This window comes from Pollachius pollachius, assembly GCF_949987615.1.
Source record: "Pollachius pollachius genome assembly, chromosome: 3".
In the NCBI taxonomy this organism is placed as follows: Eukaryota; Metazoa; Chordata; class Actinopteri; order Gadiformes; family Gadidae; genus Pollachius; species Pollachius pollachius.
In genome coordinates this window covers 36,903,707-36,920,800 of record NC_136936.1, presented here as the reverse complement: position 1 = coordinate 36,920,800, position 17,094 = coordinate 36,903,707, and the positions used below count along the sequence as shown (strand labels likewise).

Here is a 17,094-nt window from a genome sequence, read left to right as displayed (position 1 = left end):
AACCCCATAACTTTGAGAATTTCTGAGTATTTGATTGTGAGAAAACATACGTTTTCCCGCGAGCATCCATCTGTTTTACGCAAACTAAACACGTAACGCATAATACAGTCCATGGCAATGTATATTAACGGGGGGGACTCTGCATATTAGGAACACAAGTCGATAAAGATAATGTATACCATACTGGTAAGAAACAATGTTTTTTAATGTATTGCCACATATCATTAAATAGAACCACAGTTGCGGCCACAGGACCGCATATCATATGTGTGTTACGTTTTCTTTGCCGAAATTTATATGATGATATATATGATTTATATTTCTGAAGTTGTAGAAGAAAACGTGATTCCATGTGTGAATAAGGCCATATTACTTTGCCATAACCTGAGCCATTTGAAGTTTAAAATTCATGTGGTCATGCATCTGTCTCATCGGAGACTGCAAATGCGCTGTCAAAATATCAACTGGTCAGGTTCAAATGCGCTCATAGCTCTTAAAGGGGATGGGTGATGGCATTCTCATCGGTTTATTGCCAAAACCACACCTATGGTTAATTAGGCTACTTCAAGGCAACCCTTTTTAGATTTGCATTGGGCGCAAGAGTCATTTATCCGCCACTATAATAGCAACATCGCCATAGTCCCGCCCATATAGCTACATGCGTTTGGCGCTTCTCACTCGCGTTTCAGACCGTTAAAATAGGGCCCTATAAAGCCGAATACAATGGCATAATTGTGAGGGTGAGAGGAAATGTCAATAAATAGGTAGTGTGACGCTGCTCATGTCCTCAGACCTCAATGCTACAGTCATGCCATCCTGATGTGTTTACTACTGTTGCCACCTGGAAGTGACCACTGTGGGTGGCTTCAATGGGGCATCCTGTAAGAATGCCACTGGTCAGACTTTCTGATTCCAATCAGACTCGACACAATTTTAAATCCGAGTTTGAAATTACATCAGGGTTTTCAAATATATAAGCATTTCTTGGAAACTGGCTTACATTTTGTCCACTGAGGCTTTTCTGAATATGTTCTCAGACTCTTTTTTGTGAATTGAATTGAGAAACAGTGAATTGAGATACAGGCCATTACACAGGTAGGGTAATTGCTAATTGATCAAAGTAAGTTCAAAGTAGCATTAGACTATCATGCCCCCCTCTTACTTTGATACAAGGTACTCTATGCATTTCTGTTAGGGATCGACCGATATGGATTTTTTAGGGCCGATACCGATACCGATATTTTTTCATCAGCCTTAGCCGATAACCGATACACCGATTTTCTTGAGCTGATATTTATAGCCGATAATACCCTGGAAATCCTGGAGTTCTCGCGAGAGCACAATTTGAATTTGCTCAGCGAGTCACTCTGGGAACGAGCAATATACTTGTGTATACTCGTGATGTATCAATATAGGCGGGCCAAAAGTGTTGCTGTTTTACCGACCGGATACGGCAAGAGTCTTATCTATTGATTAGCTCCACTGGTCTGGATACGTCACCCCTTGTATTCTTCTGATATTTCCAAATGCATGCTTGGTGCGGCCCCTCGAGTTGGGCCATTTTCATTACTCGTTGCCAGACCCTACAGTTTTCTAGATGTGGGTGTGGATTTCCAGGCTAAGCCTCCCTCAGTTAACATCATAAAAATGACACAATGACGATAACAAATGTTACAATATCTCAAATTTAAAAAAAATGTTTACTGTTTATTGCACTGTCTGTAAATCATGCTGAAGAAAATAAATAAATAAATAAATAAAAATAAATGGCCGATACGATACACGTAAAAAAAGCAAATATCGGCCGATATATCGGCCAGCCGATATATCGGCCAGCCGATATATCGGTCGATCACTAATTTCTGTGCTCTAGTCCTACTGTAGAGTAAGAAAGGGTTTGTTTGCCTGACAATGGTAACCTTATAGATAATGCAAGGAGAATGTGCGGGCCACTATACCGCCTGCTGACACATGAAGCGCCATTACACACACACCAAACACTGGTTACACTGAGCTATCCTCTATGGCAGGAAATTGGATAAAGCATTTACATGTGTAAGGGTAATCAGATTCCCACCACAACCCCCTTTTTTTAAAGGGTGGTACACCCAAAGAATATTATGAAGAACAGATTATTTTTATAACCCCTCCAGCATTTTTTTCACCTACTAATTTATTTGGAGTGATAACTGGTGCTGCATCTACTCATGTTGAATATACAATATTCTATATACTATTTAATATACTGCTGCTCTCACCTTGGCTCGCTGTCCCTTTTCAGGGTCTTTCTTGATTTTACACTCAAACAACCCGTTACGGCTGGGCGATTAATCGAATTTTGATCGTGATTTCGATTTTAGCGTCAAACGATCAGAAAATTTACATAATCGAGTTTTTTGATTTAACATTACTTCTAAAAAATTTTTTTTAATGATTTATAGAAAGGGCAGAACAGCTGGACACATATCTGCATATCATTTTAGATTGTAACATTTTCTTTTTGACCATTTTGTGTATTATTTTAAGGAGAAATTTCAAAGTTCTCAGTTACAAAGGTTTTTTTGGGAGAGACATGGTGAATAAATACATGTTTTCAAACTCAAAAATAATAGTTTGAATAACGTGATTTCAATATTGACCAAAATAATCATGATTATGATCTTTCCCATAATTGAGCAGCCCTACAACCCGTAGATTAATCTCAATTGTTTCAGAAGCCTAACTAGACGCCATGGCCAAATCCTAACCCTCACAACTACCTGACCTCCCTTAACCTAGGGCCGTTAAAGTTGTTCTTGGGCTGGATTGGGGCTGGGAAGGGCCTTCTCTCGGCTGAGCCATTTTTGCAGTGAAACGGAAGTTGAGCAAGCTCATCAGACAACGCTCCATCCTTCATGATCCTTCTCTGTGATGGGAACCAAGGAAAGGACTCCAGCTGGTCTAGTATCCCTCACGGAGCATAACCACAGAGAGCAGAGAAACATCATGGGCAATGCTGCCGCTTGTCAAGTGTCTGAATAAGTACCAGACGTTTTTCCCAGAACAACTGAGTACTAAGTGCTTGGATAAAAAAAGAAATGTTAACATTGGCATTAAATAAATATTTTTCATGAGAAATACAACATGGCAATCAATGTTAAGAAATGTTTTGAAGATTGGCTATTTAGACGACAGCACTGTACATGATATCTAGCGTTTCCATGTGCAGGAATTGTGGAGAGCAGTGTAAGCACTCGACTCAAGCAAACACACGTTAGCGCCCCCCCCCATCCACCACCAGCTCCCCCTCAGCCCCCCCGACCCTCTGTCACCCAGCAGGAAACAGCTGTCAGCTGGCAGCAGTCCACCCCTTCCTGCCCGCAACAATGGAGGGAAGGAATATGCTTCCTTTCTTCCACTGCAAGCCAACCAGTCAGTCAAACCAGCATAGCAGTCAGTCAGCAAGCCAATTAGCCAGTAAAACAAACATACCGGTCAGTCAACAAGCCGACCAGCCTGTCAAACCAGCATACCAGTCAATTAGCAAGCCAATTAGCCAATCAAACCAGCATACCAGTCAGTCAACAAGCCAATCAGCCAGTCAAACCATTATACCAGTTCTTCAGCCTGCTAACCAGCCAATCAAACTAGAATAGCAGTCAGTCAATAGGCATATCAGCCAGTCGCAGCAAGCATATCAGCCAAACTGTCAACCAGCCAATACATCAGCCAGCCAGCAAGCCAGTCAACAACAGCCAACCAGGAAACGCCATCCTAGTCAGAGCTCTTGAGAACATTCTCACAGCTGAGTTAGCCAGTTGGCCAACCAATCTAGTCAGTACGTTGGATTATAAGAAAGAAACATTTACATTGTGTGCTTAAGCACTCTGGGGCAAGTCAATTACAAACCAAACTGTTGTTTATGAATGATAAGTGGCACAACCCTTTAGAAGAAAAATAAATAAAGTGTGAAATGTAAAAACAAAAATGTCGATTTAAGTCTGGTGGAAAATTACTGTGTAAGTCAGTTTTTGTATGGATCAGTGTGTGTAAGGTTAAGGTCTGGGTAGATGTGTGTGATTCAAGGAAAGTACATTTTTTTTTTTTACAGGTTGTACATTGCTCGCAATTGGCTGCTAGCTGTCGTTGATTCATAGGCTGAACAGTGATTTCAAACTACGGAAACAGTATGCTTAGTTCTCCCTGGTCCTAAGCTCCACCCTCTGAACGTGACATATACAGCGTCACCATGGAAACATCTCAGGCTCCTTCCCTGGGAAAGGTTCCTTTGGCTTCCCTGTTCACGTGGGAACAAAGTGGGGACCGTGTGTTGGCCCACCAGAAACAAAGTGAGGACATGGCTCACACCCTGGCCTGTACCACACAATGCCTGCATCAACAGCCATCTATTATTCAAACAATGTGTTGCACACACAGAGAACTGGGTTTGTTATGTAACAGGTCTTCATGCAGCTGTCAGGAGAAAAACCTTCAAGTTTTCCCAGAGCTAGATGTTAAGCTAAAGGATTGGGAATGTGGTTCTCAGGGAAGAGAGGATGGGGTCCTTTCGTTTTGGGAACACGTCCTGAAGGGATTACAGAAACAATTGTCTGTCATTACTTTTTAGCATTTAACTTAAAGCTAGGAATATTTTAGTGTTTAGCAAAGACCTACCTACAGCTTTGTTTTGATTGACATTAGTTGAAAATCTATAACAAAATGAAAATATTTTTTGCATTGCTAGATGATAGATGGGCAGCAATACATTTCTTTCTGCTTCCGATACGTTTTTGCGGAAGCCAATCACCAAACTCGCTTCTCCGAACCCCTACAGTCGGTTGAAATAGGCCCGATGATCACGCCTCTTGAGCTGAAGAAATAGACAGCAGCTTCCCCAGACCAACGTGCAATCTATGACTGAGCTTGTTCTGGCGATAGCCAGGCTATCTATTACATTCATTTTGTTTCTTGAGTAAACTGCCTTGAGTTTCACATTTGACTCAAAACAGGACGTTTTAGACCTATCAGGGATCTAATCTAGAAAATGGTGAAATTTCGCAATGGCTCGGCGGCTACTTTGTTTCCTATTTCAATATATTTAGTCATTTCCATTGACTATTTTCACTAATAATGGCAAAGAATTGATTATTCCCATTTGTAGTACCTGTTGAATGGAAAATGGACAACCCTCAATCTGTGGCCCAGGTGCGGCGGAGGCTGCAGTGTGGGTTGTGTTCCTGCGTGTGTGTGACCTTTTCCACACCATACACACGCTAATCCTTCCTCACAAGTCAACATCTGCCAAAGTATCCTCTTTCCTTCAGGGATGGACAGCCATGGCTGAGCATGCACTATAGTTTTCTGCTTCATTGAATGGTATGAAACATTATTGAACATACTTATTGTAATTCTTTGATCGGCATAATAGCACAGATTCAATCCATTACATTTGCCTTCAATAGAACTGATTAAACATATATTCTCTTGTCTAACTCTCTACCTTTTTCTTCAGACTGTCATGCTACGATAGTAACATTAGAACAACATGTCACTCGTAAGCCTACACTGACAAGCTTGATAAAAAAATCATATCTTTGTGCAGGGCGAATTGACTATAAATAGATCAAGAATCTTCTTTATACAAAGCACAAACTCACTATGGCATACAGGCTAGGCTAAAAGGCCAGAGCGCATGCTCACAGACTCCTGAGCAAAGATATTTTTTAAGCCGTGTGTTAATCCTGAATTCTGAGTGAAGAGTAACATTTAATTCTTATTTATTTTCAAATATTTTTTTACTGATCGGAAAGCACCCTTAAGCATAAGTAACAAGACTGTCAACTGAAACCAAACATATTCCCCAACTGAGAGGTCCACTGCAACAGGAAGGTCGAAATAATAAAACATCCACAGCTTGATGCAAAATTCAACACCGGGCTCATGACCAGGACCTTTAACATTCTACCTGCGCACCTCTCAGTCTCTAAGTCTCAAAGTCCATGAGCATGTGAAGTGGAACGTGTAAACACAGTATCAAAACTTTTGGCTTTGATAGTTTGTGGGCACTATTGAAGGAAACTACCAGGCAAGGGCAGTTCATATCCTACTACTTGTGTCGGACAAAACAAGGATACAGCTATGGGAGCTGCTAAACACTTGTTAGGAATAGAATGGATGTCAATGGCTCACCAACTGCCCTATTCTTGATGGCGCGCACACCGTGAAAGGGTAGTTGAACAAAAAGGATGGCTGGTTGATATCGCGTCATTGACATTGTCAATTCAACTTGGGTCTTGGAAAACCTGACAATCCTTTAAGCTATATCTGAACACAGGCACTGCTAAAGGGTTTATCCTATGCCAGTGTATACATGTTTTATATGGTAATCAAATGTGTCTCTCGGCTTTTGAAACCTTCCAAATAATCCAATAATAAGAGTGGTCCAGTGATTTGGTGGTTACCATATTCGACTCCCAGCCAAAAGGATCTGGGTTTGACCACAATGGACAGCAGTCGTGTGTGTGTGTGTGTTTGTGTGTGTGCTGCAGACCAACTATCAGTTTTTCAGCAGTCGACTGTATAAGATCTCACGGGATGGCGGCTCATCTCAGTCCATCACATCTTTGCATCTCCTAGCAACAATAAACTATGCTCGGGCTTCCCTACCCATGGATCTGACAGACTACCAGGTGGACCCAAGTCGCTCCGCGCATGCACGGCCGATCGTGTTTTTGTTGATTTCTGTCACTTATTTGAGCTAGACTACCCACGAAATGGGGTGCTCAATCTCCCACTGGGGGAATCTCCAACTTTATTTTATAGGTCATATTTTATGGCTTACTCGACTGAAAATCTATTGACTTGTTGAACTTCATATCCAAAAACCATTATCTGAAGAGCCCTGCTATATCTTAATGATGTTATCAAAGCTAAACATTCACCTCAAGTCATATTTAGTTTGTCAATGCGTGAGGATTATGTGTGTAGGAATAAGAAATACATGAAGTACAAAAGGCATCTACAACTTCTAAGAGCCTTGCAATGTGGGCTATGGAATACAATTGTAACATTTTCGCAATGAATTAATATAAAAACCTACCTTCTCTAACCCACAATGGCAGCACTTGCATGGGTTACCCAAACCAATTTACAGAGATATTGACCTATAGAATCAACATGCCTGTTTGCCAAAGCCTATTAGTGCTGTCATCTCCCTTAAAACAGACATGATATTCCAACTGATCGACAGGACCACTCGGAATATGACTTGACACTTTTAGAATGTCGAATAAAAGACGATGCAGTGAATCTTCTTCCTCTTATTCTGCAATACTCCGATTCTGTGGTGATTTCACTTGGCTATTTATAGTCATGATTATGTGTGTGTGTGTGTGTGTGTGTGTGTGTGTGTGTGTGTGTGTGTGTGTGTGTGTGTGTGTGTGTGCGCGCGCATGCGCGTGCGTATGTGCGCGCGCGTGCAGACTGGCTGCCTAGTGCCTATAAATGATCTCATACTCCGATGTGATGTATAGAAACTCGGCTCTTTTCGACGGTCACGAACGCAAACCTCTCATCTTCTCGCAACACATTGGTGTCAGGCATATGCGTCAGGCTTAAGGAACGCCTCGGTAAAATCATATATTTTAGGATACAAAATGAAGGTGGCAATCGAAAATGCACATTGGAAGAAGGCAATTAGCGTATGTAAAATGAAGGTCTTGGAAACGCCAAGGCAGGCCCGTGGTTTTCTCTCGACTACCGGAGGATAGAAGAGCGAGTTACCGCCCCTGATTAACGGGCTTTAGGTTGCTTCATCTCTGGCCGAAGTTTGCAGCAATAAGCAGTTTCCGCATACGGAAAATTGACGTCCGCAATGTTGAATGAAACACGGGGCTTTTCAAGGCTATGTCTCGTCCACGCTGTCAGCAGATGAATGTAAACCAAAACCCGCGACAAACGCCCGTTATTGGGGTAGGATAGAGTTGTTTTAGTGTGAGCAGCCGGATTAGGGGTTTTCTTCACTGTCCGTGTTGGTAGATGACTCCCCGCTTCTCAGTAAAAAAAGAAAAGGCAACTTACCGATGTGAATATCCTTGTCGTGTGCACGAAACACGGTTTCACGTTGACATAGTCCACATCTTGGTCTCAGGTCGTGAATCCACTGCCGCCCATGGACTACAGCTCCACACATCCGAGAAACAATACGTTGTGTAGCAAATCTTTATATTGCAACAGCTGATACTATAAATAGAACCTCCCGAAAGGGGGGACATCAGCTTTTCACGAATATTCCAAAGGTATATTAATACCTTATGAGAAAGCATTTCCTAAATGAATTGACCTATTATAACGAATATAGATTTTTATTTTGGTTAAAATATGACTTTTTGTGTAATAACTGTAGACATGAATCGAACCATTTACGTACACCTCTTTTTCACGAATGGTTTGCTCCGTCTGTCGTTTAAAGGCAAACGGACCAGAAGGCTCCTTCTTCATCTGCACACATCTGGATGGCGACAGATTCAAATAATTGTGAAAATATCCCGTATGCCCATGAATCGTTACTGCCGTTATTTATTTGAGCAAATAAGTAGCAATTATATGTAAAAATAAGACTCCACAAAGGGAACTTTATTTCCTTTTTCAAAACAAAACAGCATTTCCCAGTCCATTGAATTCTGGAGGTAACCCACGAAATGTGTCTGTCCTAAATATGTGTAAAAATGCCCCACTCATTTGTGTAACCTTTCTCTAAACATTAATGGTAGCAAGAAGCATCAACAGGTGAGTTTATTGTATATATAATACAACAAAGCTATCTAAAAGCTGTCTTCACCGGTTGCAGAATATAGCCAATTTAATGTAAGGATCACCAAAAATATAAAAACGAAACAACTACACCAATATATGAAGGATTTTTTAATATGCAATATATGCTTAGGCCTATGCCGTCAGAAAACATTACAGTAGGCCCATTGGATCTTGTCAAGCTCCCAGTGTATTTTTTTAAGCCTTGTGAAATGGCATTTGAATCCTTTATATTTTGATTAATACACACATTTATAGTTTTCTGAGGTTAGCGTTTGGAGAAAACCCCCAAAACATGTTAACCCTGCAAAAATACACACACACACAGACTACACACACAAACACATGTACACTCTCCCACACACAAAAACACACACACACACACACAGAATTATCTGAAGGTTACGGAAAATATGAGCAGAAATGTCCTGTAAGTGTGACTAATGTAACGGAAGTAGAGGCAGCATGTGTGTCTGTTTGTGTGTGTGTGTTCGGTATGTGTGTGTGAAAGTGGAGATGGATTCAAGTAGGGGAAAGGAAGCTAGATATGTACTCATGCTACATTAAATATGTCAGGCATTGCCTGCTGTTACCTTTTACAACTCACATTACAGACACTAATGGACAACAAATGAAATGGGCTGATCTCTCCTCTCTCTCCACAGTCCCTCCCTTGCCCACCATTTCCAGGAAACTCTGTTGATGGTCATCCAGTATTTAAAAGCACAAACACACACAAACATACGCCATCTGTGGTTTTCACTGAATTAAAATGCATGGAGGTGCACCCACCAACACCCTGAAGAAATCAAGCAAACACATACATTTAGTCATTTATTTGTTTACGCTTTTATCCAAAGACACCTCCAAGTGAGAGTGAGACCAGTGAAAGCATACGCTTAAGCAGTGTGTGGATTTATAGAAGATATACGATGGTATCAATCATTCTCAATATTAAATAAACAATCCAAACACACACACACACAGACAGATTATGAATCATATCATTGATAATGCATTAATGTTGTCTGTGTGGAACTCATATTTTCGATGTAGCTGGATCCTCTTGAGGCTACATGTGTCTCTGTGCTGCAACATCTCGTCTATTGATCAAGGCTTTGGTGGACTTCTGGGAAGCAATCAAAAGGTGCTGAATTGATTGGTCAAATGATTGATTGATTCATCAAGTGGACACTCACTTGACTTATGGGCAGGTTGATCTTAATTTAAGTATTGATCACTTTGTTTCCCTCCCGTTTACTTCATTGGGGAATATGCTGGAGCTTTTTTAAATGTACATAAGGCTTGCTCTTTCTATCTCCCCCCTAATTCTCTTTCTCTCTCTGTCTCTCTCTTTCTCTCTCTCTCTCATTCACTATCTCTCCTCCTCTCTCTCACTCTCTCTCTTGCTGCTCTCACACTCTGTCACTTGTTCTCTCCCCAATCTCTCTCTCTCTCCCCTCTTCTCGTTGTATCTCCATCCCCCTCTCGCTCCCTGTACTGCAGAACATGTGGAAAAGGTTAGAGGTTTGATGCCAGAGCCACCAGCCTGCTGTCATCGACCTCCACCCCAACACCCTCTAGTCAGATGAAAGTTTAAACCCCCATGACCTTCCCCCTATCTTGATCAGAGAAACCAGTGCGGTATGGTTGATTCATCTCACTGCAGCTCCAACAGTGAACCACACAGTAATAACAGGGACTTGTTTTTCACAATGATGATTTCAATGCAACTCAATGACGATTGTCCATGAAGATGTGAACCTTTGTATGTGAATTTTCTTGTATTCATACAGTGTGTTGATATATACATACAGTAGAAGAACAGGATAATGTACCAGGATAGTGTATGAGTGTTCAAATTATACTGAGAAAGACGCGTGACATCTACCTGCTCATACATGACATGTTACTGAAGTCACTGAAAGTCACTTTGATAAAAGCCTGCTGAATGACAAAATAGTGACTCATAACAGTAAACAAACATATGCATTCTGTTAAATTCCGCCTTGTCATCTTATTTGAGTCACTAGGACTAGACAGTCATGGAAAACACCATAGACCTGGAGCGGAGTATATGGTTTAGGAGGACAGGAATCTGTGATGAAACAAAAGGAGAGATGTATCATGTTACTTCTTATTTCCATCCATTCTTAAAAGACATGTAATAAGTGAATGTTTTTTAAATTGCTGGAGAGCTCCTGCAGAAGATACGATGATTTGGTGTAGCTAATAGCAGTGGGCTAAGATTAGTGGGCTGTCACAGAGTAGCGCCCCTGAACCAACTCCAGATGTGGTGCCTTGGTTATAGGCAGGGCAAGAGTGTTAACTTGCATGTTTTTTTTGTGGTGTGGGAGGTAACCCCCATGAACATACAAGCTCCACACAGAAAGTTCCTCCCCTCCGGGGTTGAAACCTAGGGTCTTTTTGCTGTGGAGCAGCAATGCTATCGACTGTGCCACCGTGCTACCCCTATGATATGGCCCTCTTGCCCAACATCCCGACTTTATATAAGAAATTGTATTCATATAGTTATTGTATTCACATGCACACAGGATGTCCTAGCCTCACATCACTAGATATAATATAATGGAACAGAATAGAATAGTGTACAGTGTTTAGAATAAGGGAGAAAATGCACATTTGAATAAGGCTTTCATTTTGAAGACTCTGAGAATGAAACACACACACACACACACACACACACACATATAGAGCTTTCATTGGATCCTGCTTGTTTCCATGGAGACCAAAGAGAGCTGTTTTGCGCCAGTAGGATCAGAGCCTCAGACTTGATCTTTTTTCCTGCAGGGAGAATACACGCACACACATGCACAAACACTTGCACACACACACACACACGGATACACACACATACTCACTTACACTTACACACAAACACACACGCACACACGCACACACACACACACACGCACACACACACACACACACAAACATTGTCATTGTCATTGTCGGAAGAAGATAATTATTTTAATTCTTACCTACGTGCGTATAACATTTCAGGTCCGTCTTTCCAGGTTTCAAGCCAAATAATACTGTGGGTTTTCCAGCATGACGTATGATTCAAAGCAACTCTGTGCTCATAATAGGGAGGATCTTAGTGAGAGTAATCCTTTAGATAAGATCAAATGCATCATATTGTTCATCCCTGCCAGTGAGGTCATCCTCCAGGCTGTTGTCCATGAAAGATCTATCACGATCACTATTTACTCTTTGCCATTTAGCTGATGCTTTTATCCAGACACACTTACATTGAATTTTGGAAGATGTCATTAATGAGCATGCAAGGTGCATCTAGAGGGATGCCTACAGATAAGGCTGTGGGCATTGGGGTTCGAACCCAGAACCTTTTGGCTGGGAGTCCGACAACATAAAGTAATGTTTTACAAGCCATTCTCTATTTTAGTGAATATTTGATAATATCCCGAGGAACATGTATTCAGGGTGAGGTCGTCTAGTACAAGTTCTGCAGGAATTATTTTTTCATTTATTACTTATATTCTTCAGCAACCGCTAATTAAAACATACAGCACACCAGTATCACTCTCACCTCAGGTAGCACTGGAGCATGTGGCCAGGTTTGCGCATCTATCCTCAGATTTCATTAGACCCCTGTGCCTCTCTCCCTCTCACAGCTTCTCCCATTACACTAATACTGGCTGCAAGGTTATTTCAGCATGTGCTGAAATCCTCAGAGTCTCACGCATAGTTCTGGATCAGAAATGGCATGATCCATCCATCCTTCAGTGGCTGACTTTAACAATAGTTTGTGTTTTTGTTTGTGTGTGTGTGTCTGTGTGGCAAAACAACATGATTTCAATGAAGATGGTTATGTATCAAAATAAATATAGGCATAACATGAAATACATGAGAATGTGGTGAGTTTGAATATTTGAGATAGGACTGAATTCACCATCTAGAAAATAATAACACAGCGTTTGCGAAAACGATTGTCGATTTGTATTGTCGTAAACTGTCGCGATACCATTCGGTGTCGAGCGCTCGAGTTTGCGGCAGTACTGAATGTCCTTGCGAAGCTTCCAAACATGTGAGTTTGCAACACAATTAATACTTCATAACTAATACTTAAAAATACACTCACAATCCATGCTTTGTTACATGATGGCCGTTCTGTTTGCTGTGACGAAACCGAGCATTTCGAAGAACGAGTTTAGTTAGTAACAGCTGGCTTCTTATTCCGTTCAACTGAGTGACTTACGTCACAAACACTATCATATGTAAGCATACTATATATAATTATATTGGATAATATGCACTTTATATGTTATAAGGAATATATTATATATATATATATTATTTTTCTTTCTCATCTCAAGGTCATTAATAGGCAGGTCATTTTGTAATGTTGGTGAATACGACTGGTTGCTGTTGCACTGCTGCTGAACATCAACAGATCTGAGATCTATTTGAACACGGATTTACCCATACATATGTTCATATGTTGTACGACATTAAGCTCTTATTACTTCGTAACACAGCCTTTGTGGACAACTTTTATTAAAACCTATAGCTTTCATACCACTCTCTTTATATTGACAGATGGCCCTGTATGAAAGACATCCGCCCATTTGAGAAGATCCCCTACAAAGAATAAAAGAAGAAGAACACAAGATGTCTTCCAACTTTCTGAAGATCGGTGTTCTGCTCCAGAAATACCGCGCTCCGGTTATGATGGTGAGCTGTGGCGGGTTGTTTGCTGCTAACATGTTCTACCACACCTTCCCAGACCTCTCCTTCAGACAACTCTATCAAGCCTGGTACAAAGGAGAGCCAGTCTCCCTGTCCGACAAACTACAAGGGCTCTTCCAGCAGGTGTGTGTTACTTTATTCTACTGAAGTCATGTGTTTATTACACATTTTATCCTTCAAATGTCAAATTAATTTTTTCCCTTTAATTGATTACATACACATCTAGTATGTATTTTCACTGTGTAGTCCTTTAGCAGATCCTTTTATCCAAAAAAATAAAATAAAATTACCCATAACAGTTAAAGATGTGGTGGGTAAAAACCATCCTTGGTTGAATCCGTCGAAATCTTGTCTTTTTTGTGTTTGTTGTTACTCCCCTTAGGTCTTGGGGGACTACGGCGTCCGATCTCCTGCCCGATACTCGTGCTTTGCGTCCTTCGGCTTCCACCCCGTGGCAGCGGGCGCGGCCTGGCTTCCCGCGGGCGCGCACGTGGGCCTGCCGGCCAACTTCAACAGCACGGCGCAGGACGCCGGCGGCATCACGAACCGCAGCGTGTTCATCAACGGCCAGGCGGTGGCGTGGGACAGCGAGGCGGGCTGCGCTCTCCGCGATTCACTCGTCCTGTCGCCCGCCGCTCAGAAGTTTGCGGTGGCGCGAGAGGTGGCCCGCCTTGACATCGGGGGTCCGGTGGTGAGCGCAGTGGTGGCCCCCGTGTGTCTGGGCGGGGTGTGGGTCTACAGCGTGGTCCTGAAGCAGATGCTGGGACTCCACGGGAGGCCGGCGCTGTTCCGCGGTGTGGCCAACCTGGCGGCGCTGGGGCTAGGGGCCGTGACGTATCTGCTGACCGCTGACACGGTCAGCCAGTGGGTGGACTACGGCTCGGACCGACGGGCTGCCGCCGTGTCACCCGACTACGCCCGCGGAGGGGTGGAGTTCTACGACAAGCTGCTGAGCCGAAACCGGACTCTACGCGTACTGATGGGGCAAAAGGGGGAGGAGATGTACGCGGTGAATGGGAACCTGTTTCCCGCCCACCTCCTCAAGCTCAAACATGCCCCCTACACCTCCCGGAGAGACGGACTCCTCGGCATGCTGAAAAACACTACCTAGAGAGAGAGAGCGAGAGAGAGAGAGAGAGAGAGAGAGAGCGAGAGAGAGCAAGAGAGAGAGGGAGAGAGAATTCACACCCGTGTTCAGTTAAAGAAAGGTGACTTGTTTACCAGCTTCTCCCTCGACCCTCCTCCAAGGTGTGTTCTGTGTTTTAAACAGATTTTTTTGTTATTAAATGTTTGGGGTCATCTGATAATACAATGGGTGGAGTCTCGAAGGGGATTACTTCATTTTATATCTTCTCGGCACAACCAAAAGTTATAGATTTTGAGAGGCTGTCTAGGAATAAGGTTGCATAAGACTCACTGTTTGGGTCCTCACGGCATGAACCTGATATAAACGATAACTCCTCTCATTTCCTCTGAATCATACCCTGTCTTAGCCATCAGTGGAACACGCAGACCAGAGATAATGTTGATCTCACAATATTCTATGTTCTTATGCCTCTGCCTCAAATCCTAAATAATCGAAACACCTCATGTTTGTCCCTAGAATCTTGAGTCATAATCTGAAACACGGTCGTATTTTTTTTATGTATAGGCATTACAGAATATTAATGCTTTATTGTCCCTTTTTTATGGGCAATTCCTTCTCTGCTTTTGACCCATCCGGGAGAACACATGCACACTGGCAAACTCCAAGCAGCGGGCAACCACAGGGCAGCCGCAGTGCAGCACGTGGTAGTTTTAGGTGCCTTGCTCGTGGGCACCTAATCCATGGATGAGGATGTAGGAGAGTGCTGCACAACTACACCCCCCTTCCACAATTTTTGGGTACCGGTCGGGACTCAAACTGGCCACCCTCCGGTTACCAGTCCAATTACTTAACGAGTAGGCCACGGAACCAGTTGACCATGAATGCCTCATTATATAAAATGCAACGTACTGTACTGATGTCTCAATTTGTCTCAACTGATGACAAAGAGGATAAAGCTGCTGGACAAATGCTATTCCACTATTGTATTTATTGTATCAATTTACTTAAAAAACAAAAGATAAGTATAGGATCCACTGCCTCTTCCTTTGTATATTCATCCTATACATTTGCAGGGTGTATACATTTCCCAGTACACTCAGAATATACACGGGGACAAAATGCCACAATCTTTAAAACAATCCTGTCATCTTTTAATAACTCATGTGATAACAACAATCTTTATATTCATCTATTTTGGCTCTCGTGTCGCTTCACATGGTGTGCATTGGGTCCTAGGGGGTCCCTTATTAATGCATATAAATGAGATCATGATAAGGGATTTTAATTACTACTCAAGTCCTGTGCCTTGTAGGCCTATGCTAAAAATAGAAGTTTGTAATAAATGTTATCACAGACATACATAGTTAGACCATGAAATAGAAGTAAGTCACAGGTAATAGCGGCCCACTTCCAGTACCTGGGAAATGTCATTATACATGCTAATTAACCATCAACTGTGCAGTCTCTACGCAATAGATAGGAGGTTGACTTTGCATGTAGATGTAAGCAGCTGGCAAAAATACAAAACACAAACACAAAAAACGAATTCATAACTAAAAGGAAGGATAATGTTTTCTGATAAGGTGCCATTAAGAAGCATAATCAATTCTAGAAAAGGAGATGGTTAAGATTCTGCCTCCATCCCCATTTAGACCAAGTCACAGTGAGGACTCAACAAAGAGATTGTCTGTTACTGTTTGGATAAGTTGGCCCCTCTATTTCGGCTATAAAGTGTGTTCTAGATAAGTATGTCAACAACAGAGGGCGTATTGTGTTGGCTCAAACACTTAACTGCTGGCGTCGTTCAATGGCTTTTTCTAGGGACAATGGTCCATTGTTGTGTTGGGTCAAGCGTTGCAGTTATCTTTTAAGCCACGTGAGGGAAGCATAGCCTACATTACGATAACCTAAACTTCGCCCCTGTAAAATCAAAACAGCCCAGGTTGGCACGTGGAATTCATACTACAATTCTAAATGACTATTTGGTATAAAGCTGTTTGTTCAGTCGTGTATGCAGGTGAAATTACCGTCAGCTTCAGAAATGATGAAAACAGTTATATTCAAAGCAAGATCTTCACGAGGGGTCAAAAATGATGGCTCTGAATCAATGCGCCATTGGGATTTTTTTATTTTATTTAAGTCGAACATTTTTGAAAATGTGTGCATTTCGATAAATTAAAACCCTTACTTGTAGTTAGGTTGTGTGTGTGTGTGTGTATGTGTGTGTGTGTGTTTGTGTTTGTGTGCGGGTGTGTGTTCGTATGTTTGTGTGTGTGCGTCAATATGTGTGCATCTGTGTGTGTGTCCGTATGTGTGTTTGTATGTGTGTTCCTATGTAAAACACATGAATAAAAATAGAGATTGTACATTTGTGTACCTATCCCTAAATATTCTTTCATATGCTTTACTCCGTTTGCAAACTTACCATTCACAAATATGTTTGGCCGCAGCAGTTGACACCTTGTTTTTCCTTTTGGCAGAAACAA

The 17,094-nt window shown here is 42.0% G+C and overlaps 1 protein-coding gene across 1 annotated transcript; it reads left to right on the top strand.

The window, feature by feature from the left end:
* Positions 1 to 12,812: 12,812 nt before the first annotated feature.
* On the top strand, positions 12,813 to 15,504 carry tmem177 (transmembrane protein 177). Its single transcript, XM_079733919.1, has 3 exons — positions 12,813 to 12,859; positions 13,372 to 13,644; positions 13,904 to 15,504. Exons 2-3 carry the CDS (start codon positions 13,444 to 13,446, stop codon positions 14,630 to 14,632), a joined length of 930 nt encoding a protein of 309 aa, XP_079590045.1. The 5' UTR covers positions 12,813 to 12,859; positions 13,372 to 13,443; the 3' UTR covers positions 14,633 to 15,504.
* The last annotated feature ends 1,590 nt before the right edge of the window (positions 15,505 to 17,094 follow it).